General features: G+C 37.3%; 1 protein-coding gene across 6 annotated transcripts in view; it reads right to left on the bottom strand.

The window, feature by feature from the left end:
- The window catches only part of CTNND2 (catenin delta 2), a 627,538-nt gene that overhangs the window by 84,957 nt on the left and 517,335 nt on the right, over nucleotides 1–25,246 (bottom strand). For all 6 annotated transcript variants that reach the window (XM_051799301.1, XM_051799302.1, XM_051799306.1 and 3 more), the window contains 2 exons: nucleotides 10,183–10,300; nucleotides 7,260–7,445 (listed from right to left, as the gene is read on the bottom strand). In XM_051799301.1, coding sequence (XP_051655261.1) covers nucleotides 7,260–7,445; nucleotides 10,183–10,300 — 304 coding nt within the window. The remainder of the gene's footprint in view (nucleotides 1–7,259; nucleotides 7,446–10,182; nucleotides 10,301–25,246) is intronic.

Raw genomic sequence — 25,246 nt, 5'->3', positions numbered from 1 at the left:
GAACTGAGGCAGTGTGCTGAACAACTACTCAGTAAATTACTGGAACAGTTACTGTATCATTGCAGACCAACAGGAATGATCAGTAAGGTCTATCTGAGACAGACTGGGGCTGTGGTAGGAGAATGAGAACAACTACATGCAATTACTCTTCGTAGCTTATGCTAAAGAGAAAAAAAGTAATAAAAAAATATTCCTTCCAGGCTTCCCTCCTTCAGCTGAAATTACACACATATATTGTTGTTGAAGCTGACAAACTGTTTGTTACGTGGGTGAGATACAAATCTCTCATTTCCTGAGACTGGTGCAAAGAAAGGATGAAAGTCAAGAAAAATAAAAAGGTAAATACCAAGATCTTTTAAGAACAACAGACTTCTAAGAGTACTTTAATAAAATTATCAAAGTTTTCATATTACTAAGGAACTTTGAGAGGAGAAAAAGATAACTCATTGAGATGCTCTCCTGTGCTACAGAACAGACTATCTACTACTACCTTTCTCATTTTAATGAAAGCAAATCTATATTTATAGTGCAATTGTACTGAATACCAGGGAAGGCTTCACCTCTGTAAGAGAAGGACACTCAAAATTTTACTTTTTATACTAACAATCTCCAGTTGGTGGGGTTTACTATTATAAAGGTATTACAGGACAATAGGTTTTCCTGTGATATCAAAACAACAGTATTTAATTTTAATGTGTTAAAAATGAATACTCCCTTTCCCCAATCTGTGCAAAATACCACTATTAAAAAAAAGAATGTCTAAGAAAAAAATAAAACAAAATCCAGCAAGGTCTAAAGCCATCCAGACCTCTCTCCAATGACTCTAGACATTTGAGATAGTGTGCTAATGCTTTAGCTATGCTCTTTGTACCAGCAGTGACAAAATTCATATCAGCAATTAAAGGGTGCTTGTTAAAACCATTTTTGAAATGCCAAAGACTTTAGAGGACACTTTTATCTCACGCTGCATGTCTTAGTGGCTGTGACAGTCTATGCCAGGTGTCCCTAGACAGGTCAATCCAATAACCTCTTTTGGAAACCAAGAAATCCACTGACCAATGCCATCAAGAGCAGAAATCGAAAATTTAGCAACAGAAATTCATCAAAATCACAGAACTTGCTTTCAGGGATGAGAGAATCCATGCACCTTATACAAAGGAAGTCGGAATGCCACTATTTACATCAAGTCAAACTTCAATTTAGACATCTAGACCTAAATAAAGATGGTGAATAAAAGGGAAGGTGTCAGCTGACACAGAGACTAGAGGAGTATCGTGGGAGAGGGCAGAACTGACTGCATAAATAATGGCACCCTCTCCAGTTTGATGCAACAGTGTTTACTATTATGGGAAAGGTGGTTGGAATGCTTTCAAAACATTTCAATGTATTGAATCATTATTACTAATCTCAGATACTAATAAATCTGAATTCTACTTTAGATTATATATTATATTCTTAAAATAATTGTCAATGCCTTTACTTAACTTTTTGATGTTATTACGCTCAGCTGAGGAAAAAAAATTAATTTGTGCATTTTGCCTTTGCTTAAAACCAGATCCCTCCCAAATAAAGGCAGATGAAGTTCAAAACAGTCCTTAGCATGTCACTACATCCTCTCCTCCTAATACCTCTCCTCTCCATTGGAAGCTGATGCTGACTGGCTTTGCAGTATATTCCACAAAATGACAAATACAAATTATATTTAATAACCCTGTAATTTTGACTTTGAAAACAAATTGGTCATACATGATATTGAGAGGCTGACAGAGTATATGTGAAGATGCTGTGTGGGCAAGCAAGAAGGCAGAACTTATGTCAAGAAGCTCTGTAAAGAGCTGCTCAAGATAGTTGATTCTTGCTACTCAACACTCGGCATAACATCTTGCGCAAGACAAGGAAGCAACAAGCAGAAATAGTACTCTTTCTGAGCAAGAGCATACTGGCAACACAGCCTTTCATCTCTAATCTCATTCAGATTATTAGTTAAACCCAAGAGTCACCACCATTTCTCTGTTTCTGTGCTTATTAGTTTGGTATGGCTTGGTAGGAGCACTGAAGTAGACTTGGTAAAATAGTGGTCTCATCACATGAAAAGACATATCTGACAGGTTTATTTTTTATTCTTTTTGAAATACTATTGCCTTAAACCTGCTATTTCATCTAGATAGAAGAATTTATAGGCCATTTAGCAAGCATGCTAAAGAAGTGTGCCAGTCAATTCATAATGATATATAACTTGAAATGTTGCTGTTACACCTTAAGGTTTCTGGCAGAAGGTGAAAAAGAAGGTCAGGCTTATTTCAAAAGTGTCACTTCCAATCAAAAAACAGACTTCGGGCTAGATTCTGGTTTGACAAAAATGACACAGATGGGGAACTTAAGAGGAGCATGAAGCCAAAAAGTCAGCCTTTATTTTCTTAGGTAAGAAAGGAAAAGAAATGAAATAGTGCCACACATATATATAATGGGTGGTATAGCAAGAAATAAAAGAAGGATTAATGACAAGTTCCTGGTTTTTTTACTGAAATTGGACCACATGCCTTATTTTCCCTAACTGGTTTTTGCCATAATTCTTGTTTCTAGTACAGCTTGAAGAATAAACCTGTTGGTAAGCAGCGAGCATACCAACAGCAGGAACAAAATTTTCAGCAGTGGAAAAATCAGTTTCCATCTGATTTTTCAATACAAGGCAGAAAGGTTGATGTCTACAAGGTCCCAGTCGGAAATGAAGACCTCTACAGCTGGAGAGCTTATTGGGGTGAGGCTTCAGTAACAGCTGATCACAGGTAAGCAGCAGAGAGAACCTAATCAACAACATCTACAGCTGAGAATTACAGTCCTAGAGGTCTGAAACAGAAATAAAGTCAGGTGAGTCTCACTTAATTTTTCTGAGGCCTTTACAGAAGTTTTGCTTTCTGTTTTTCCATAATTAAAACCAATGCTATATCCAGCTTATATTACAAATCTTTAAAAGGTTTGGGTCTCTTCTAGGATTCAATTTATGTGACAAAGCAGATGACTCAGGAACCTGTCTGAGCTCTGTTAAACCATTGAAGAGAGGAATGACTGCAGGCTCTTTTAACACCACTCACCTTTATTGTGAAATGAGGAGAACACTTGTTTCCTGTGATCCTAAGGGAACTCCTTAAGTAAAGTAATTTGAAAGGTGTCATTAGACTTAACTGTGATTTGAACAAAGACACATCTCTTACTAGATTTCAAGATGTAGGGAAATTGCCATTAGTATAGACAACCAATCTCATTAATGAAAAATAAATTCCAGTTTGTTCTTGAAAGGCCTTTGAAAGAAGCCACATTTTATACTACCGCTCAGTTCTGTTCTTCTCTTCAAGTGACTTACCCGTGACTGAAACACAACCTAGAAAAATTGAGATAATTGTTTCCTAAATCCTAAAGCAAAGAAATTAACATTTACCTTCATTATATAGAAAGCCACTGAGAAAGCGACTTAAATGTCAAGTTTCTCCCGTTTTATGTTTTAAGAAACACACTCCCTAGCTGTATAAGAATTTTCTTTTAAGTATGGAAAACTGCAGCTTCATTCACATCCTTTGTCTAAATTGATACATCTGGCATTATTATTCATGTTCATCATTATTCAGTAGTTTTGCTACTAGTAGTGTTGGACACTTTTATCTAAAAATTAAAAGAAACACCCATAAATGCATAGATGAAAGGAGTTCAAGAAAATACACACTTGAGAAACTAAGCAATAGCAATAATGTAATAAGAAAATATCAAAATTTCATTTACTAAAATCTGAACATTTCCCCCCCCCCCAGCTTTGTAAACCTTATCTTCTGAGGAAGACAGAAACAGCAATTTTGTTATTAAAAAACCCCACACACTGCCAAAAAAGGAGCAATACCTCTGCCCTTAACACTTTCTGGGGATATAAAATGTAGCAACCACAGACTGGATACTACTCCCCTGTACTGAGGTCTCACAGCTCAGAGGTGTATCTGTGCCCTGACCTTTGCCTGACAGAAAGCTAAAACTCTCAAATATTAAAGGAATCACACAGGTAAATGACTGAAGTTTTAATTCAGGGCTGAACTCCATTTTGTGTATCTACAAGTGACAATAATAATGAGCCCAAAGAAATATTTGGTTCTTTGTTTGTGAAGAACTTTTTGGAAAGGTATCTAGATTTGTATAGTCTAGTGTGAATGATCTATTAAAAGAAGCCTGAAGCTCAGTGCCCTCTCTTCATGGGCATCTGCGTAACTGATTACTATAATATCTTTCTCATCTTTCATTTCTTTGAAGTTTCCTTCCATAGGTTCCAAATCCATGGTGGTGTGCAGCGCCTCCAGTGTTTCAGATGTTGTAAATCATTGCATTCTATGAAGATTCCATAGGCATTCCTTCATTATTTACATGTAAAACACTGTCCATCATGAGCATGATCATCAGAACTATAAGATATTTCAGAGTGCAAAAGCTTAGCTGCTGAGACACTTAAAGGAATGAGCACTCTAAAAATAGCATCCCAAGGAGAGCACGAGATCTGTTCTGAGGGACAGAATAAGCAGCAGGTAACAGCTTAAGCGTTGCAACTGAAAAGAGATTATGAAAGGCATTACTTGGAAACATTTAAAAGTCTTGAAGAAAAACAATGAGATTACTGTAAAAAAAATAGGTACATGTGCAATACACAGGGCTGCAGTCAGCACATAGGGAGAAAATGTATTGTGAAAGGACATGGGAAAATAATCCTCCTGCAGAAGGTTTTGATGAGCTTAGTGTAGATGGGTGAAATCTAACTAAACTGAGGAAATCAATATGATGACCCTGTTTGTTAGGGACTATTGCCTGGGAAAAAAAAAATCCCCAAAACCACCCAAGAATACTGATTTTTCTTGACACACAGAGAAATAGTTAACAGGGTATTCCTGCCTGCAACACAGTACAGAAGAAGATAATGATGTGGGTTTCCAGTTATTCCTACTTTACAGTAGTGTGAGTCTACAGGTAGTCCTGAAAAACCTCAAGACAGTGACAGAGCCAAAGAAGCAGAAAAAACATTTTTTTTTACACAATTGGACAAGATGGCTTCCATAAAAAAAGCCTCTGAATATACCCTTACCACAGTTTGAGTTGGTCTATGCTATTAATATAAATGCACGGTTACTTGAAAAATATTGTTTTGCTGTTCCACTTTTGATGGTAACCTGGGAGAGCTGTTTTTAGCACGGTGATCTCACTGCTATTGTTTTTAGTGGCATTCTTGTTAACTCGATAATATATTAACTTGATAATATACTTCAAAACATTTGGTATGGTCAATAACAGTCAAGGATCACGGGGTGAAAATAACCTGCATAAGGCTCACAAGGCCTCCTTAAAATTTCTAAACTAAATAATATTCACATGTGAGAACTTGTATATGGCAAGATGACATAAGCTGTCGAGATTTAAAAGAAATTACATGAAAGAAGAAAAATCATTAGAAAAACTATTTCTGATATTTGCAAGGCAAAGCAGTCCTTCACACCACAAAATCAGTTCCGGAATTGATATCCCTGCCACAGAAAAGCCTAGTAATCATAAACCTGAAAATATGTGCATAGTTTTACTTCTCTTTGGATTTTAAAATTTATATAAAACTCTTCAACTAGGGAAACACAAACAGCTCTGAAGAGACCTTTACAATGCTGTGTGCTGATAATGACCACTCATAGAAACAGATAAAAGATATCTAAGAGCAGGTAGAAGAATGTACATTGCAAAGGCAATCAGTCAAAAGAGCTTAGTTCTTTAGCCTGGAGAAGGAGAAAGATCTTTTACAGGGATCCTTTAAAGTAAAGAGAAGCCTGACAGGAACATTGAAACAGTCAGTTGCACAGTTAAAAGTATGAATCCAAGACCCAAAAGTCACAGAAGAAATATAAAAGGAAGACTTAAAAAAGACTTTGCATAGTGTGTGTGCACATGCGTTCATAAACAGAGCATCAAAGACCAAGACAAGTTGTAGTGTGACTCATTCATATCCAGACATGCTATTTTTTGTTCCTGCACCTTGAATAACTGCAAGCATAGTGTGTGAGAACTGTTAATTCAGGAACAGGGATGATGACTGCTTTATGGAGTAAAATTAGTTTGCTTTGGCATTTTTAATCTCACTGCATACTAATATAGGAATCCAAATAAAAGGCCGTAATAAATTCAAGTTATCTGATGACTGAAGTGTTTAACTAGAAGAGTAGGGGAAATTAAAGTCTTACTAGTCAGGAGTGCTGCACTTTCCAGTAACCAAATTTTAGCTTATTAATGTTCCTATAACTTTTCCACATTAACACAATTTGGCTTTATGAACTCATGAATATTTTCAGTACCAGTTTACATAATTTATTCAAATACCCAGTGCACCTAATTGCTTACTCAAATACATATTTTCTTTGAGCAATCTGAAACAGAAATAAATTAAAATGCAAAAAAGTGACTAAGTGTAGGAAGAGATGGAAAATTACCTGCTGCCAGTATAGGCCATCTAGAAAAGCTCATAAAGCAGTAGCCATTCTTATTGCTGTTTAGTGTGTGTACTGATACAACAATGTCTTTCTCTGCAACATAACTGTCAGCATTTCCCAAATTCTAAGTTCTTAATGGGAAAAAATGGAGATAAATACACTCTGAAAATCAACCCACCCAAAATAATAACCCACAGCACCTCAAATAACTTGAGGAAACTATCAAGACTACTTTTGAATCTTTGTTTGGTAACAATATTAAATATCTCAAAATATATGCTTTTTTAACATTCACTCATATTGCTTGATTCAGTTCTGTACAGTTTTCTTCCAACACAAAGAGGTACAGTACAAAACTAACTTGGAAGCATATAAGTATAAAAATATAAGCCTGATGTTTGCTTCCATCAAGGCCTTTCTACACACATGGGGCTATGTGGAAGTACAGTGTAAAGTATATGCAGATTACACTTTTCATAATAAACGGCTTCCTTTAATAGTGCATTTACAGTATGTATGGCATTCAAAGCATACTCATGACTACAGTTTCCAGGTGCACCACACAATGTACAACTTTGTCAGGCAAACATATTTCATTACTCCAGAGCCATATTCCACTTTAAGCTCTCAGCTAATTAACAAAGTCAACAGTTTGGTATATTATGCATCATGCACTTTATTTCTAATACAGTGCATTAATTATTTATATTTTAAATGATGGGCACTGTAACTACTCACAACACAGCTGCAAGTAACTTTCATTACCTGATCTTGTGATTTCTTTTTCTTCTTCTTCTTCCCCCAGCACCCTGAACTCTCTGTGTCTTTTCCATTGGCATCACCACAGAGTAATCCATCAAGTTCATCTGTTCCCATCTGCTGTCCCTGAGATGTTTCTGCAGCTAGCCTGTATGAGAGGTTCCTCAAAATGCACACACAGTTTTCAACGGTCTGAAAAGTATGACAAAAAGAAAAATACAGAAAACAAAACCAGAAAAAAGTTAAAATCCTTCCCTTGTTCACTTTGTATACAAAGCAGAAGGAATTTCATCTATCTTTGCACATACATTTTCCCAGCACAATTCTGAGCGCTCCCCAGTTTAAGATATTTAGAAAATTTTATGGTAGCAAATCAGTAGTCTGGACAATATTTTTCTGGGAGTTTTTTAATTGTCATTCTAAATTTCACAGTGGAGTCCCATGTGAAAAAGATGTTGAGGTAAAAAGCGATCTAGAGAATCTGAACACTCAGAATGTCAGCAAACTCCCACCTCAATGAATAGAAAATGCTACAAACAGAAAATGGTAATAGGTTCCGTGTTTAGTTTCGTACTTTTAAAGCCAGAAATAACCTTTTTTTCCTGGCATAAATTCTATGTAAATTACTAGAAAAATGGGACCTGAGTTCCATTTCACAAGTACCTGTAGCAAGAACAGATGACGTTTCTCGAGTCCAAGAAGTAAAACTAGAAATTTGAGAGTCTTGCTACTATTACTGCTTCTAGCAGATGGATACCTTGTGTGCAGCCTTTCCCTTTCATCCATTCTTCCCCCTAATAGGTTGTGCCTTCTATAGAAGATGCAAGCAGGAATCCATAAATGGATGAGAACCAGTGGAAGAAAATTCACTTATAATTCAAAATAATTTCTGCAAGTCTAAAAGAAGTTCAGTTTAGACTTGAAACCTACTCATTTAGTTGGTTCAATTTGGGTTTGATTATCCCTAATAAGAAGGATATGAGCTTAATTTTCTGGAGGCAGGGAAAGTATGGTTGAAAAAGCCATTCTCCATCTATTTATATTTATTTCAACTGTTTCTAAGGCTCCCTGGAGATAAAAAGCAATAGTCGCTACATCCCAGCACTGCTGCTCCATTAACCCAGAACAGAATAGCTGTGAGGCTTTCAGCTCTATCGTATTCTGCCATATTTACCAGTGAGGCAAACAGATGGGGCATCGTTTACTTTCATATACTGGATGAGCTTCTGCCAGGTATGCATTCAGCACACATTTTTTGTGATGACACTAAGTTCCAGAGACAATAACTGATTCAGATTCATTTATGCAGGAATATTTATTAATCTATTTTTTAACATAGATGAAATTTCACAACACACTTGTACAAATCTGAAATCTCTGGCCAAAGACATAAAAACATGTAAAAAATATATATGTGTACATCTGTGTAGAAAGTGTTCTTAGAGCACCTTTTTCATCTGAAAGTTTTCCAGACATTACAGTGACCATGACTATTTTAAAAAGTTTGCTGCCTTTTTGACTTTTCTTTAACATACTCTTACATGTATTTTGTTCAGTTTTGCCACAGTATGCTTAAGTTGAAGCTTTGCATTTGTTGATTAGGATTCTAAACTTTAATTTTTCTTTTTAAAAATAATAGGTTTTGCATTTAAAGTTCTTATTTTGTGGAAAACATAAGCTGAGTCCATCAGGAGGAAAATTTTACCTCAAATTAAAACTGAGGAGCAAACTTCTGAGGCTCAAATGAAACCAACAGCTTCTTCACTAAGGTGAACCCTTACAAGCCAAGAAAGCTGGTTCTAACCACGTAGGTGGACAGATTTCACTCCTTCTTTACTTGTACTTTTGCACTTTTTCCTTGTACTCCTCATTAGATTACAGACTAATGGGTTGTGGGAATTTTTGGGGTGCTTTTTTTCTTTAAAAAAACCCAAAGGCATACTGCTAGCCAAGGCACCTCTCTTAATTCCTCTCTGTCCCCTGAATTCACAGGCAATTTTCACCTATTTGATTCAGGTTAGTGACCAGGGATTTCTGGGGATTGTCCCTTTTGGATCTATAAACCCACAGAGGTTCATGTACAACTCCATGAAGGATCATTTGGAAATACAAACCCACTGGACTTTAAAACCTTGCTGCATAAAAGACTGCTCTCCTGCAATTCCTAGGGGTTTGCAAATGGACCAAGGTTGCCCTAGAGCAGCAACTGTAATTAATTTAGCACTGTATACTGAAAGCAAAAGAAACTGGCCTTTTTCTTCTTCTCTGTAATACTTTAATGTATTACAAATCTTCAGTTTGTAAATGTTTGGAGTCTTTAATTAGGCAGTATCTTTCACCTTTGGAGAAGCTTGTTCATAACCGAGTACTTTCAGAGAAGTAAAGTTGACATAATGAGGGATCTTAACACAGTTGTTATTGAAAGCATTCATTGATCCTTCTCAAAGAAGAAATAATGTTTGCTTTACTGCAAAACTGCCTATTAATTGGCCAATTTTTTTTCTTGTTTGCCTTCTAAGCCTACTTCACTGTTATTAGCTCTGTACTACTAAAAAAATCAATTTTAAGGTAACTTAAAATTGTACTGAAAATGAATTTTAAGGTAAAACTGGCAGAGCAATGTAAGGAACTTCACATGGAATGACATATTTGCTCTTAAACCAGTACCATATTTTCTACTTCAATAATTCAATTGAGAGGATGACATGCTTACCTGTGCACACTCTACAGGTATACACAAATACAATGCTTAGCACACAAAAATACACAGATCAGCAGAAGGAAAAAGAAAAGATGGGCTAAATTATGCTTTGCTAAGTCATCCCTCATAATGCATTTTAAAAAAAAAAAGCACAAAAACCCTGTCACTTTATAGTTCTCATGTACTCGAATACCTGGATTTGCTCCTGAAAAGACAAAGATGACAAACCTTACTATCAATTTCACTGCTCCCCAGAGCAGACTGGATCACGTACAGCAATGCATCTGTCAGGCCATCACACTCCCTCATCCTTCTGCGGGCCTCCTCTCCAGCAGAGCTGACATTCCTGCAAGGCAACAGCAAGGATCACCATCTCCACAGCTCTCCTGCCCACCGTCCCGCCTGAAACCTTCTCACAGTTAACATACAGATAAAACATATGTTTTCTTTTCTCCTTTCATCAGTTCAGAGCTGTGAATAATGGAGACAGCTGCAAATGAGCTCAGGAAATGTAATGCAGAGGGGAACAAATGGAAGACATCAGGTCCTCCACAGGACAGGGCTGAGTGGCCAAGCAGCATGCGCCCACCTACATTGGAAAGACTCACAGCCCATTAAAATTTGGAGAAGGGCTGATTGTTTCTTTCTTTTTTCTGTCTCTTTCTTTCTTTCTTTCTTTCTTGTAGGTTTTATAGTACTGAGAAAGTGTTTTTAAAATGTGCATATGTACATATAAATCAGGGGTTTAAAAGTCTGGAGGTTTTGCCAAAGATATCTCGTAGGAATTGAAGAGCCCAGTAGCTAGGGCTCTTAATCTAAGAGAAAAATATTATCAAAGTATAAATAAAACACCTGGTGTAGCTTGCCTCTCATTTTACGAGTGCTTCCTTTTTTTTCTCATTTTGAGAGAACGTTATTGCCTCAATCTTCTCTTTATGTAGTTACAAGTTTTTTACATTACAAAACTTAAGACATCAGACTATTATAATAATATTATAATACTTGTGTTTCTTAGACAGGGCCAGAGGGCCTTCTGAACAAATTTATATAAACCCAATTAAAACAAAATTTACTGCATAACATAATGTGTTATAAAGTTCAAAATACTGACATACAAAGAAACAAATATGTATGAATGAGCATATATAAACACAATCTATATTTGCTAACATCAAGACTCCCTGAGAACAACTGCATTCAATTTTGCATAGCAGGTTTGATTTGGAAATGAGCGAATTAGCAATCTCAGTAATGGGGTAAAACCTTTCACACAGTCTCCTTCAGCAGAGGAAGACAACCCTTTGCTGAGGTGGCTTATCTGTAGCTCCTCTCTCCCCATTACTAAAGTTTATACAAAGAAAGAAAATAACAGAGCGTACACTCTAGTTCTATGTATTCAATGCCAGTGTACGGAAATGGAAGGGAGACACTGGCCCTCGGATTTGGGAAAAAGGTAAGGCACTTTCTACCTCTTACTCCATTTTCAACTCCCTTTGCCTTAAAAATGGAAAAAGGGCAAGAATCCTGGGAGGGGGGAATGAATTTCAGATGAAGAAATGTGAGAGAAACTTAGGAATAGTTTCCTTTCAATTCTTTCTTTGCTCTACCTACTTCATCCTGTTCTGTCTCCTTATCATCTAAAAAAAAAAAAAAAGGCATTTCCATTCCCCCAAAGCACCAAAGAGTCTTATAACTGGACAATCCTCCAGCTCATCCAATGCAGGTTCCTAATATCCAGGATTTTCCCACTACTATACTTGCATTCCCACACAGTCCTAATTAGTTCTGCTCTTCCACACACAAACTGCCCTGATTAATTTAATACTGGTCCCTTTATCTCTGAAGACAGATCAACAGAAAACATACAGCCCAGGAGCACTAGAAAGAATTTCTGTATTCTGTGTGTTGTCCAGTTCCTCTGGTCCCTGAACTCCACAGCTCTTCCCCTCCATCCCTGCTGCTCAGCAGGTGAGGGATTTTCCTCCAGTTCATGGGGAAACCTTCTTTTGTGATCTAGGAAGTGAGGTTTGGAGAATATTGACTGGAAAAACTCTCTCCCTTGGAAGTGAAGGAAACCTTCTGACTTCCCTTTGTGTGGCAGAAATATGAAGGTAAAATTATAGAGCATGGTTTTCCCCAGACAGTGCCCATGCCCTATATTTGCAAGGCTGGGCATTCTACCTAAAGTGTATTTTGAGTAGACTATTCCCTTATTAAAGGCAACAGCTCCACTGAAATTGTGAAAGTGCAGAACACGTAGGAAAAGCAGAATCATGGATTGGAAAAGTGCATTGTGGGGTAGACAGTGAGGACAAGAGGGATTATTTGATTTCTATCTGAAATTGTATTCTCTTAGCCTCTAGGCAGATAAAGATAGAGATAGGTAGATAAATATAGATCGAGAGTGTTGAAGCACTGGACCAGGTTACCCAAAGAAGTTGTGGATGCCCCATACCTGGCAGTGTTCAAGGCCAAGCTGTCTGGGGCTTTGAGCAACCTGGTCTAGTTAAAGGTGTCACTGTCCATGGCAGGGGGTTTGAAACTAGATTATCTTCAAGGTCCCTTGTAACCCAAACCTCTCTATGATAAAGAAACAGACTTGTATCCAGCCTACAAGAATAACTGCACAAATTACAATAGGAGGATGCTGAGGAAGTGTTCTCAGCAAAGCGCCTTTCTTTGCACCTCTATATATTTAAAAAAAAAAAAAAGCTGAAATATTACTGAATCCTTTTAAACAGAGATAGATCTAATAGTCTGTACTTACATAATGTGTCCAGGCTTCTTTATTTTCAGCACTTACATATACTGAGTGCAAGTTTTCAAAATAGATTTACTTAGATGTGAGTAGAAACAGAGAGATATATTCTCCCTGATCTCATCGAGGTGATTTTGCCTTCTCTCTGTCATGGCCAAATGCATGTCACCTTGACTGTCCAGAGCCTGCAGAGACTGTCAGCCTCTCAGCTCCTCTCTGAGTTCACCAGAAACTCCTCCTCGCCAAGACAGTAATGTAGACAACCTTACAGTCCCTGAGCTGTGAGCTGTCTGCCTCATTCATTCCCAGCAAGAAAAAAAAAAGAATATGAGACCTTTATACAAAGCCATACAGACACACCAGGGGCACATCTTACACAGACAGTGCGTTTCTTTGCTCTGTGGAGGAGCTGTCGAGTTCAGTTCTTCTGTTTATCATTCTTCCCCATTATGCTACAGTTGCCTCTGTGATCAAGAGGTAGATATTCTGAATTCCCATGACTGCTTTTCTTTTTCTTACAAAACTTGCTGTCTACTTTCGGCACAGACTCGTACCTACTACAGCTCTCCCTAAGATATGGTGCATTTATTTACAGGAAATAGCTTAAAACCCAAGACAAATCCAAATCTTGCATCAACATTTTGGCAGAAAAAATCACTTAATTATTTAAAAAGAAATACATCTTATTATCTAACTAATCCCATGTCACCTCTATTGAAGTAATCACTCTTAACTGAGATCTTTCACAGAAGGTCTCTAATATTACCATGCTTCTCTTTTGCAGAACCATATAGACTGAACAAGTTCCAGATTACATGAGCTGTCAAAGAAAACATGCTGCCATCATAATTTTATTTCTCATTGTTAACTTGAACACGCTGTAGCTGTCAGTGTGAGAGAAAGACATGATTTGTCATTTGTGAATTTACAGGTCACCGTGCAAGTGTTAAATTGGAGCATTAGTAGTATCTACTGTTGGCAAAATGTCCCACTAAGAGCTTAGTTCTCCAGTGTCATCTTTCAAACAGCTGAAATCATGCTTTCTGGATGTTTTAAGAGATGTGGAGATATGATGCATAGGTTTTCAGGAAAAAAATACTTTTCCATTGTAAAGCTGCAGCCCAGCTTGATTGCCCTGTAAATTTTGATTCTTTGTGTAAACTGTATTCACAGGGTGTATGTGAGCTATAGGCTGTCATTCTGGATCTAAGAGGGCAAGGAGTCCTTCAGATTGCCATAAACAAGTAAAATTTATTTCAAAGGGAATCCAGACACTCAGGAATACCAAGTATACAGAGTGCTAAAGGATAACTGTCAATATAGTCAGAAGGGCCCACTTAGACCCAGCAAACATAAACCCAGCTAATCTAAACAGCTTTTTCTCAAGAGAGGAACACCAAGAACAGATAGTCAGAGCAAGAACTCAGACACACAGCTCATCAAAAACTGCTATTCTCTGAACAAACAGCAGATTGATTTTGTCAATTATGTAGGAATGGGAAGAGAACTAAAATAATCCAGTTTCAGTTTTGTGGGAATATGTGACAACTATCATGACATCACCTGGTAAGTAACAGAAGGCATGATCCTCCACACATACCTAAAGAGTGCCAATTAAATGCTCTAGGGATATGAAGTGTGTGCTATAAAGGAATGTACTGTGCAACACATACCTAATTTGTGTCAACCCTGGTACTTGCATTAGTTATTCGACATAATTACTATGCCTTGAAGTAGGGGAAGATGGGTGATGCCAAGTAATTTCTTTCTCCTTTAGGGTCATTTTCCATACACTCATACAAGCTGTGGGAGGTTCAGAGCAATATCCCTATGATTCTAGGATAACTAGAGGGGAGGGACACTGATTTCTACCGAAAGATCATCCAGAAAGCCAGTGTGCTGAGACACGATCTCTGGATATGGGAATATTTAGTAAGCTGTTGACATTACTCCCAGTGGCAGTTTTACCCATCTCAAAGACAGAATGAAAGTATCTGCACCTGCCCTCTGTGAGCATGCTTAGGTCACACCAAGTAGTATGACCTTTCCTGCAGCAGCTAAGGGTCTGCACACTCCAGATCTCACTGCAGTCATGTAGGATAATTGTTGAGAACAAATAATCTGCATTTAGCAAAGGTTAAATTGAGATGGGTCTTCCTCAAAACCCCATGATAAACAGAGAAAGCATGCCTAATCTCTAGTATTTTTGCTATGGATTGATGTGATATAAGAAAGGACAGATACAGGAAGGATAATATCCTAAATTAGGTGGAAGGGGGAAGTTATCTTTGGTATGAAACTTCAGGGGCATTCAAAGTATACTGTTATTCCAAGAAGTTTTGTGTAAAATGGATTAATCATAACAGCTTCAACCTCTTTCATCCTTCTACATGTTATAATAGTCAGCAAAAAGAGTTTTTTCACAGCAAGGGGGAAGGTTTATATAAACCAAGAATTAAAATAACCCCATTAATGTTATAGGAACCATGATTATGTTTCTCTCAGGATACATAGCAAGGGAAAAGCCCTCACAATATGAAGAACTGAGTTACAACTGATACACTAAATACTCATCTTTAAAATGTATACATAAAAAAAAACCACAAAAAAACCCCCAGCCCTGATACTGGTCTCCTCTACGTGTGCTCTTTTATATGCTGCCTATTTTTATTTCTGTCTGATTGACTAAACATTTCTCCTTCAGGGACAGAGACTTGTCTCAGTGGCAAGCTGGCATCCCCATCACAGGGTGCAGTGGTGATGATCCTCTGAGCTGCTCTGCAATGTAACAGATGATCACATAAGAGCTATTGCATTTTCTGTGTACTTCCAGCTGTTTCTGTAAGAATTCAGGCTCTTTGCTGCAAGGGTCTAATATAGTAACACGGACAGCAAAATGAAGCAACAAACACCATGCATGTATCCATCAGGTGTGCTCACAGTCATCAGCAGTCCCCACACAACTATACAACTTTTTTAAGTGGATTAGACCTTGAGTCACACTGGCTTATCTGTAAGTATTCAATGCACACTTTGAACATACTGTAAGTAGGTTAGCCTTAGTAGGTCTGGTTACTACTTTTAGAAAAAATCTAATTTTTTTAATCATTATTTGTACACTAAGACTTCATCCCTTACTCCTGAAAATTAAACTAGCTGAAAAGACTAGCTTTTTCTCAGACAAAATAGAATTTAAACAAGGCAGTGAGACAAAAAAGAAGGAAACATAAGATGGTACATGCTTCATTATTAAGAGTTTCTAAATATTAGGATTTTTGTGAGTACAAAATCAGCTTATCATTTGGAAGTAACAGTAAATTAAAACAGATTTTTCAGTCACTGCTACAGATCTCCCTTTAATTTTTCCTGATTTGAATGACTATTCAGTGTAGGATTACCAAGATCAGAAGATTTCTTCTTGCTAAATATTTTTAGCACCAGTTATAGCCTTCTTTATCTATAAGTTGGTTTTCAGAGAAGTAATAATTTATCAATCTTGCATGTGGATCAAGAATAACACAGGTTTGGGGGCAAATTATCTCTTAATAATTATAATAGTTCAACTGTAATTAAAGAAGAAAGACCATTTTACATAAACAAGGAATTTGGCCCCAGATCTTTCTCTCTTAGGTATTAATTTCACTATAAGAGAATACTTTGCAACTAGACAAACATCTGGCAGTCTAATGTGGACACAGTATTGGTTATTAAACTTTCTATCAAATGCTATGACAATGTGATTTAGTTTTGATTATTCAGCTGTACCTTTCATTTTCAAAACATCAGAACAATTAGCCTACCAAGTCAAGAACTCAACAGGTACCTTTTACTGCTGTGCTTCTATATGTCTAATCCTCAGGCTAAATGCATTGTTTTTAATGACAGCTGTGTGTGATCTGTGAAGCAATTGACTCCTAACATAATTTTTGGCTATTTTGATACTTTTGAAGAGATATGTGGTGGAAAAGAACATGATCTGCAATAAACATCTTAAAAGAAATTATCTCCCTAAAAAACCCCAAAACCAAAACCACCCCAAATTTTATAGCATAAATAATTCTGGTAAGGGTTCGTGGTATAATCAACCATAGCGTCATTTGAAAGAAACAAAAAGTAGTTCTAACTTCCTCTATCCCTTTTTGTTGTGTTTTCAGTCGAAGTGCAATTCTACTTAAATACAGTACACAGAATTACACACAGAGTATTCAGAAAATGTTTTAAATTATGGCATAAAAAAATCCCACCTGCAGCAAATTTCTGATTTGATATTTAATGTCTCTGACATGTAGCATTTAGCTCCATAAAAATCATTGCACTCATTATTAGTCTGCTGTTTATGCATATACTGCTTTTAATGCACTACCTGTTCATTCTTTAAGAGCTGAAATGTGGTGCTTACTGCCTTTGAGAAGATGCTGCTGTGGTGCAGACTCTGAAGATCACAATGGAAATAGTTTGAATACGTCAATGTCAAGACATTATTCTCCATTTAGAATTGTAACATCACTAAATGGATCCTCATATGTGTTAAAGAATGTAAATACAACATCATTAGCTTTTGATGATCCAGCATGAAATGCCAGCATTAGCTCAGGCTCTTCTGTCCTGCAGAACCATTGTCCAGAGGACACTGCAGGTCTCAATGCTTGGACAGAAAAGCAACAGGACAAATTCGTGGAGAAGGATGGCACTGAGGCTGCTAAATGCAGGCATCATTACTCCATGCCAGTACCCAGAGAAACACCTACATGGCCAGTGGGAGCATGCCCTGTGGAAGTATTACTTGTCTAATTCCATCTTCCCTGGTCACTATAAGAACTCAAAAATACTGCGTCAGATGCTTCAGTATTGGAAAGTGGTTCCCCTTTTTTAATTTTCCTGTTCAGTTTGTTATCTTATTCAGAACAAAAGCATTGATCAGACATAAATGGTTTTCAATTAACCTCATTCTACCTACTATTTATCAGATTGTTTTCTTCAAATGCTTATAAATTGGTCTGTTTTGATGTTCTTAATTGCCTTCCTCTACATTAACCATTCAAGCAATTTCTGAAGTATTAAAATTCAGGCTATTTGTTTATCATTTCTATGTCTACTTTTCTCATCCACTAAAAGATGAAGCATATATTTGTCCTGTTTAGGCCTGTGGGAAAGTCTCTGACTTGCATGAGCTGCACTAGTGAAAATACTTGCACAAGAGTAAAAATATCCCCTCTTTAATTTTTGTAGGTTATATTCTCAGAAAAAACCTGGCACTACAATGGCATTCTTAAAAACAGCTGAAAAGAAGCAGGCAAAATGCTTTAGAGTTCAGAGTAAACATCAAAAAATATACTATTTGTAAAAGCCAGTAATTTACTAAGTGTTTAAAATATTATTTCGAGTGTATTTATTTCTTTAATATAATATTAAGTTGTAAAGAAAAATCATTCTTCTTCAGTCAAAATTGTAACATACACAACAGCTGAAGAAAAGGATTTTCATTCATAGCTGAAATTTGGAAAAGGAATTTACCTAACTTCACACAGTATGTGAAATTTCTTGCCATCCTCTGATATATTTGGCCTTTTTTATCTTAAGAACAACTAGTACTGACAAACGAAAACAAAAACTCTTGGTTTTGACAGTTCTTTCCCCTTGACTTAATCCCAGGGCCGCTCAAGTGCTTTTCAGGGATACAGTCAAGCCTCTTTTTATATACTCAGAAATATTCTGAATGCCTGAGTTGGTTATGATAAAAGTGCAACTTTAGAATCCAACATGGGGCCAAAATGCATTCCTGATCTGCTTCCAGATTTTACCTGAAATTGTTTAGTACTAGCAGGGATGTCCTAGCTACAAAAGATATATCTCCAGAATAATAGGAAAGGATCAGACCATCACATAAAATTATCAGCTAATTAAAAGTATAAGCACAATGCTTTTCCAAATAAATTAGCTTGCTTATTTAATAAAACTCCCAAATCAAAAAATCCATGAAAAAATTTCACAAGTATAGTTTCTGTAATCAGAAAATAATCCAAACAACCCCATCAAAATGCACAGAAACAGATTTTGGGTTATGCATTCTTGCAGTTTATTTGTTAAATATCTTGCTTTCTTAAAGGACTAGTTTGTGCATCCTGTCTCCCTTCTCTCCAGTAATTATAAGCCCAAGAAGTCACAAGAGTTTGTACTCTCTAGAGTCATCCTCTGCTCCTTTTTAATAAGGCACTTAGAATTGGGTCTGCAAGATGCTCAGAAGTCTTTGCTCAGAGAATATGACTGTGCTACCCCACAGAAGCAAAAAAGAAAGTGATTTGAAGCCTAATATCTGCATTAAAACTTTCTCAGTCATTTGACAGTCTTTGATTCCAGTGAGTCTCAACATAAATTCTCTTGTCTATCACAAAAGAAAAAAGTGCTTTAATTAGTAAGTTATATGTCCCTATCTTGCAGATGTTATTACTTGGGTCTCCTCTGTGGCTCATACATACAAATAGAAGAGTAAGAAGTCAGTCAGTTTCTGAGAAAAAATAGTCAGTTTAAATATTCAATGAATATTCTTTTATATGGGAAAAAGTCCATATGCTAAATAGACCAAATGGCCACTTATTTGAAGGGCCTTCTAAAGTGTTAGTCACACAAAATCAGATGAGAACAACCAAGCCTGTGCAGTAAAAAGCTTTGTGCCACAACTGTCACGTTTTGTCTACAACATGATGACAGAAGACAAAGCTGTGATTCAGGTTTAAACCCAGTAATTTTACATCACATTTCCAAATAAACAGACACTTTGAAAAGGCAGCAAGCTAAAATGTGATCTCCTAGTTTGATGATATACAGATGTGAGCATGTCTAGGCAAACAGGAAAGTTACATCTTTGAAAAAAAAAGAAAAAGAAAAATACAGCTTATTTCAGACATATTAACTCAGGAGAACATCTGGATGGGAAAAAACTAGTTTAAACCTTGAGGTGAGATATCATGACACTTGCTTTGCTTTCTCACTCTGTGTTAGACAAGCATTCTACTTGGGCTAGATAACAATTCAGATGTGACCAGTTGTATAAATATGAAAATAAATAACGGCACTACAGATGCATTTTATGTTCCATTTTGACATAAGGTTCTAGTTTTCATGCTCTGATTTTCACTTTTCCATTTTATATGCTGATTTTTCAGTTGATGCTGTTTTCACTAAACCAAACCAAAAAGTTTTGGCTCAGGTATTTCAACATATTAGATATCCTTTTCAATATTCTTTGGTAGGCACTAAAGCTCGTAAGTCTGTTTGCCTGTGCCCTTAAGTTTGAAACATTTAAAAACACTATTAGGGTCTTATAAATCAAAGTATTAGAAGGTTATACAGTTTTTTTGCTTTGGTTTTAGAGTTCACTGAAAAAGATAATCGCAAAAATTAGACCATAAACAATGTAAATAGCTATATTTAGCAAAGTTACCTGTCTGAAAATCCTATGAATAAAGATTATGTTCCAGAAAAAAAAAAAGTAATAAGCAATCCTATCAACCTGGAGGAACAAACAAATAGTATCATGATTGCTCAGTTAAGATGATTCCCTTAACCTACAAAGCGATCTCCCTGTCACATCTGAGTTTCAAGTGCCTTCCTGTACCAGTCTTGAAAAACCATTATCAGTGCAGTGCCTTGAGAAGACAGGAAGCTAAATTAGCTTTGGATGTTGACTAATCAGATGAGCACAATTAATTACAACACCAATCAGTTCATTAGATTGTTAGGTTCACCTCTTTCTGATCAGCTACTCAGAAAAATTAATGCAGATGATAAGAAGTCACAAAGAAGAACATTCATTAGAATATCAGAAAGTATGAAATACTACTCTAACTGAAACAAAGCAAATTACAGCATAACATAGAAAAGTAGAAGGCAAATGTTTTCAGCTGCATGTATGCTGATCTCTTCAGTGAATTGACTGCTATGGACATTTCTCTGGCTGGAGTTTCTCTCCAGATGTGAGAGGGGTCTTTCTCTTCTACCAATCTAAAAAACTTTAGAAATGCTGCCTTATATGTAATTTCTCCCTGTTCCTAGTCTAGACTAGTTACTAGTATATTAGTTCTACCTTTTCTTTCACTGTCGTTATCCACATGCTTTATATTACCTGCACTTCCTTCAAAATTTTCAGTCAACTCAAAATTCATTTATTTGCTCATATTATTTCTCTCTAGTTATATAACTCATTATATGATACCATTGATTTGAAATTGTGTTTCATCATTTCTAGAACAATCTCTACCCTCAATTCCCTTATTTTTATGCTTTAACTCCATTAAATACATCAAGGCATCTATGCTGCTTCCCAATAATAGCATCTCACAGTTGTTACGATTTTTTCAGCTAAATACTGTAAAAAAAATCTCATTATCATAAATTGCCTAATTGTAAAAAAATATATAATGTGATGCATAATAAATTAGAATTCTTACGCTTTGTCTAAATGTGCCTTCAGCATAAGAAATAAATATGTATGTTCGTGTCCTATTTTCATGAAAGTTAACCTGAAATTGCCAGAGTGTGTATCCTACCTCAGATTATGTCACATCATCATATTTCCAAACGGTTTTATGTGCATACTGAGAGATGATGAAAGAACTGACCCTCTAGTGTGCCCTTCAGCCTAGTGAGTCACTGTGCATCACTGCTGCTTGAAATAACTTGTAAAAAAAGAAGGGAATCACTCTACCACAACCCTACTTATCCCTGCCTAGTCCATGCCATATAAAAACATGAACAAACACTCTCTGCTACTAGCACTACTGTTGATGCTCTCTACCCCTTTGCTTATACCCCAGGGATGGCATCTGATAACTTGGATCTTCTGCCAGAACAAACTTCTTACAAAACCCTACACTGCCCTGTTTTGGTGCCCAGCTGTCTTGCATGTCACAGGAATTGCTTAGGGGGCAGATATTACTTATTATCAGAGATTTAATTTTTTCCTTTTAATTTTAACACATACCTTTTTAGTCAATTCACTTATTCCTGTTAAACTAAATGCCAAATTCAAACTTCCCATTGGTGCCTTAAGATGCTCGTGAAACTCTTGTATGAGTAGCAGACTCTCTATTTGGTCATTTCCTTGGCCATGAAATGTACTATTATGCTTCAGATATTTTTACCCTTTCATCTGCAAAGATATGCATTTAGCATGTTACTGTATTTGCCTCATCCTGATTCTTCCTACAAATTGCACCAAAACACTTGTATGCAGTGAAAGAAGAGGACATCTCACCCTCAACCTTTCATCTCCCCCAAAAAATATACTTTGCAGGAGCTGTGTGTATCCAGTTGAGTAAAGGTTTCTGCAGAATCACTGTGTTCTTTATCTTATGATCACCTTTGTGCATCCTATTTCCATCAAGTCTCCCCTTATATGGAAGTTTTACTGTTTCTTGTGCCAAGCGACAGAGTACATTTGTGTTCTAGAAACCCATGACTAACCAAAAATAAAAAAAAGAGTGGGGAGAAAATTATGCAAACTGAGCAACCAGAAAAAGTTGAGAGTTGGTTTTGAGTACAAAGTTACTGATGCTGTGGCAACCTTCAGCCTCAGTCTCTAGATAAGTACTCCCACATTGAGGAATTTCTGTAGTTGTTTTTACTCTTTAATTGACAGATAAGCATTCCCTAAGCAAGAGATATTCAGCACCATCAGACTTGCTGCCATGTGACCTGCTTTTACAACACACTCCACATACAAACCTCACCTCTATCTTTGACTGCAGTGGTGTTATGCCTGGGAGAAGTTTCATCCTTTGTATGCTTTCTGTGTTAATCAGAACAAATTATCAAAAAGATAATTACAGTTTATAAAGGTGTATTTTATCTTTTATGAATAAGCATTCTAATTTTGTAATTATTATTTTACCATTCTCAGTTAATTGTCAGTTACTGAAAAACATAGCTTCTTCCAGAACACTGCAAACACAATTCTCTGAGTTACACTAAAATTTCCTATATTAGGTATAAAGACTGCAAATTATTTAATACAATTTTAGAAAGCTCAGCACTTATTCCCCAGCTCAGAGCTATTTCCATTGTCAAACCTTGCTGAAATACATATGCTAATACCAAATACTAGAGGATTTTTTTTTCCTTTCTTAACAGGTGGCTCTGGTAAAATGACACTCCATCAAGATGGTAAGTATATGAATCAAGTATTGCAGTGTTCAGTTCCTTGTGCTTGAGATATCTTTCTGCCCAGAGCACAAGGGATACAGAAAGCTCATGTGATTGCAACTGATAAACTACCTGTCTGTTTTGCATGAATTGATTCATTTACGGACACTGCACAGAGAAAGGTAGAATTACCCAGCAATTTATTAATTATAATTGAAGAAATTCCTACCACTTCTTTATTATTTGATTTACCTCATTTTTTACATATCTACCTTCTCACCTGCAAACTTGACATACCAGTGCCCACAGCCCAGGACCCTGAGCCTGGAGCCACGTCCCTGTCCCAGGAATGCTGCAGCAGTGCTGGTCCTCAGCCCTGTTTTTGGCTCATTGCTTGGATTTCTTGTCTTAGACTTGGAGCTGGCTTGATCACCCACCAAAGGCTGGGCAACAATTTTGGTTAAAGGTCTATTACTCTGAACACCCTAAGACCTGCATACTTAATGGCACTAGGCTGAAATTCACTGGTCTCTGCAAGTGCAAAGTATATGCATCTCAGCTTCTCAATAAACCAAAAGCTGGAACTATGTCATGTTTAAAATCAGCTGCTCATGTAAATTTACATAAGCACAAACTAGAAGGTTACATCAGCCTTGTATGTTCCTCTTAATCCTGTGGATTGCGTTCCATGGAATGTTACATTGCTGAGCACCTTACACCCTCCCATACCATTGAATCGTAGAGTGGCTTAGGTTGGAAGGGATCCTAAAGATCATCTAGTTCCAACTCACCCTACCATGGGCAGGGAACCTTCCAGTAGACCAGGTTTCTCAAGGTCCCATTCAACCTGGCCTTGAACACTTACAGGAATGGGACATCCAAAGCTTCTCTGGGCAACCTGTTCCAGTGTCTCAACATCCTCACAGTAAAGAATCTCCTCCTAACATCTAATCTAAATGTCCCATCTTTTAGTTTAAAACCATTCCCCCTTGTCCTATCACCACGTGTCCCTCTCCATCTTTTTTATAAGCATTTTATAAGTACTTGAAAGCTGCTATAATGTCTCTCCATAGCCTTCTCTTCTTCAGGCTGAACAACTCCAGCTCTCTCTGTTTGTCTTCATAGGAGAATTGCTCCAGTCCTGTGATTATCTCCATGACCCTCCTCTGGAATGGTTCCAGCAGGTCCATGACCTTCTTATGTTGGGGCCCCAAAGCTGGATGCGTTGCTCCAGGCGGGGCCTCACCACAGAAGAGCAGTGTGAGAGAGTCACCTCTTTCGCCTTGCTAGCTGCACTGCTTTTGATACAGCCCAGGATACCATTTGCCTTCTGGGTTGCAAGCACACACTGTTGGCTCATGTCCGGCTTTTCATCCATCAGAACTCCCGAGTATTTCCTGGCAGGGCTATTCTCAATGACTTCTCCCAGTCGGTACTCATGTCTGGAATTGCCCTAAAAAAGGTGTGGCACCTTTCACTTGGACTTGTTGAACTTCGTGAGGCTCTTTTGGGCCCACTTCTCTGGTTTGTCCAGGTCCCCCCGAAAGACATCCCATCCTTCTGTTGTGTCAACTGCACTGCTCAGCTTCGTGTCATCTTCAAATTTGCTGAGGGTGCACTTCATGTCACTAATATTAAAGAGCACCTGTCCCACGACAGAGCCCTGAGGGTCACCACTCATCACCAGCCTCCACGTGCAGATAGAGTCAATAACCACAACTCCCTGTCTGCATCCATCCAGCCAATTACTTATCCACCATGTGAGGTAGAGGCATTGGAGGGGCCTCAGCTGAGGCTCACCTTCTCTTCCCTACTGTAATCAGGATCAGACTACGATTTGGGCTTTGCTGGGTACAGCACCTCTCGTTGTATCTTTGGACTCTGGGAGAAGGTAAGTGTCTCTCAGCACAGCTTTGGGAACAGACTTCTTAGCTGTATGAAACTACACTAGTGTTCAGATGAAGGGAAGAGCTGTACACCTGCACTCCAGAAACACCCACTGGCACCAATGGGTGCCACCAAACACACCAGGAACATTCAGGCACTGTATGGACTCTTCTGCTGGAGAAAGTTTAGAAGAAGTTGTTTGTATTTCATATACAGTATTTATCCTGCACAAACTTCCTCTGCAGATACGTGGTCTGCCCTGAAGTATTCACAGGGACAATTACTGAGAAAAAACTATTCTGCAGTTCTTTGCTTTCTGCTATTCCACAATGTAGACAAGTTCCTAAGACAAAACTCTTGGTTAAAACAAACAAGTAGTAACCCAGCTGCAATTTAATCTTTAAGCCTACTTCTCACTAACCATATGTGCACTCTTGCCTAATCATTTTACCTACAATGTTGCCCTCAGCATCATAGTATTAAGCCACACAACACCACTGCCATCCG

The sequence above is a fragment of the Manacus candei genome, unplaced genomic scaffold (genome assembly GCF_025592945.1).
Source record: "Manacus candei isolate 608988 ecotype Guabito, Panama unplaced genomic scaffold, ASM2559294v1 h1tg000049l, whole genome shotgun sequence".
Classification (NCBI taxonomy): Eukaryota; Metazoa; Chordata; class Aves; order Passeriformes; family Pipridae; genus Manacus; species Manacus candei.
This window is presented reverse-complemented; position numbering and strand designations above follow the sequence as displayed.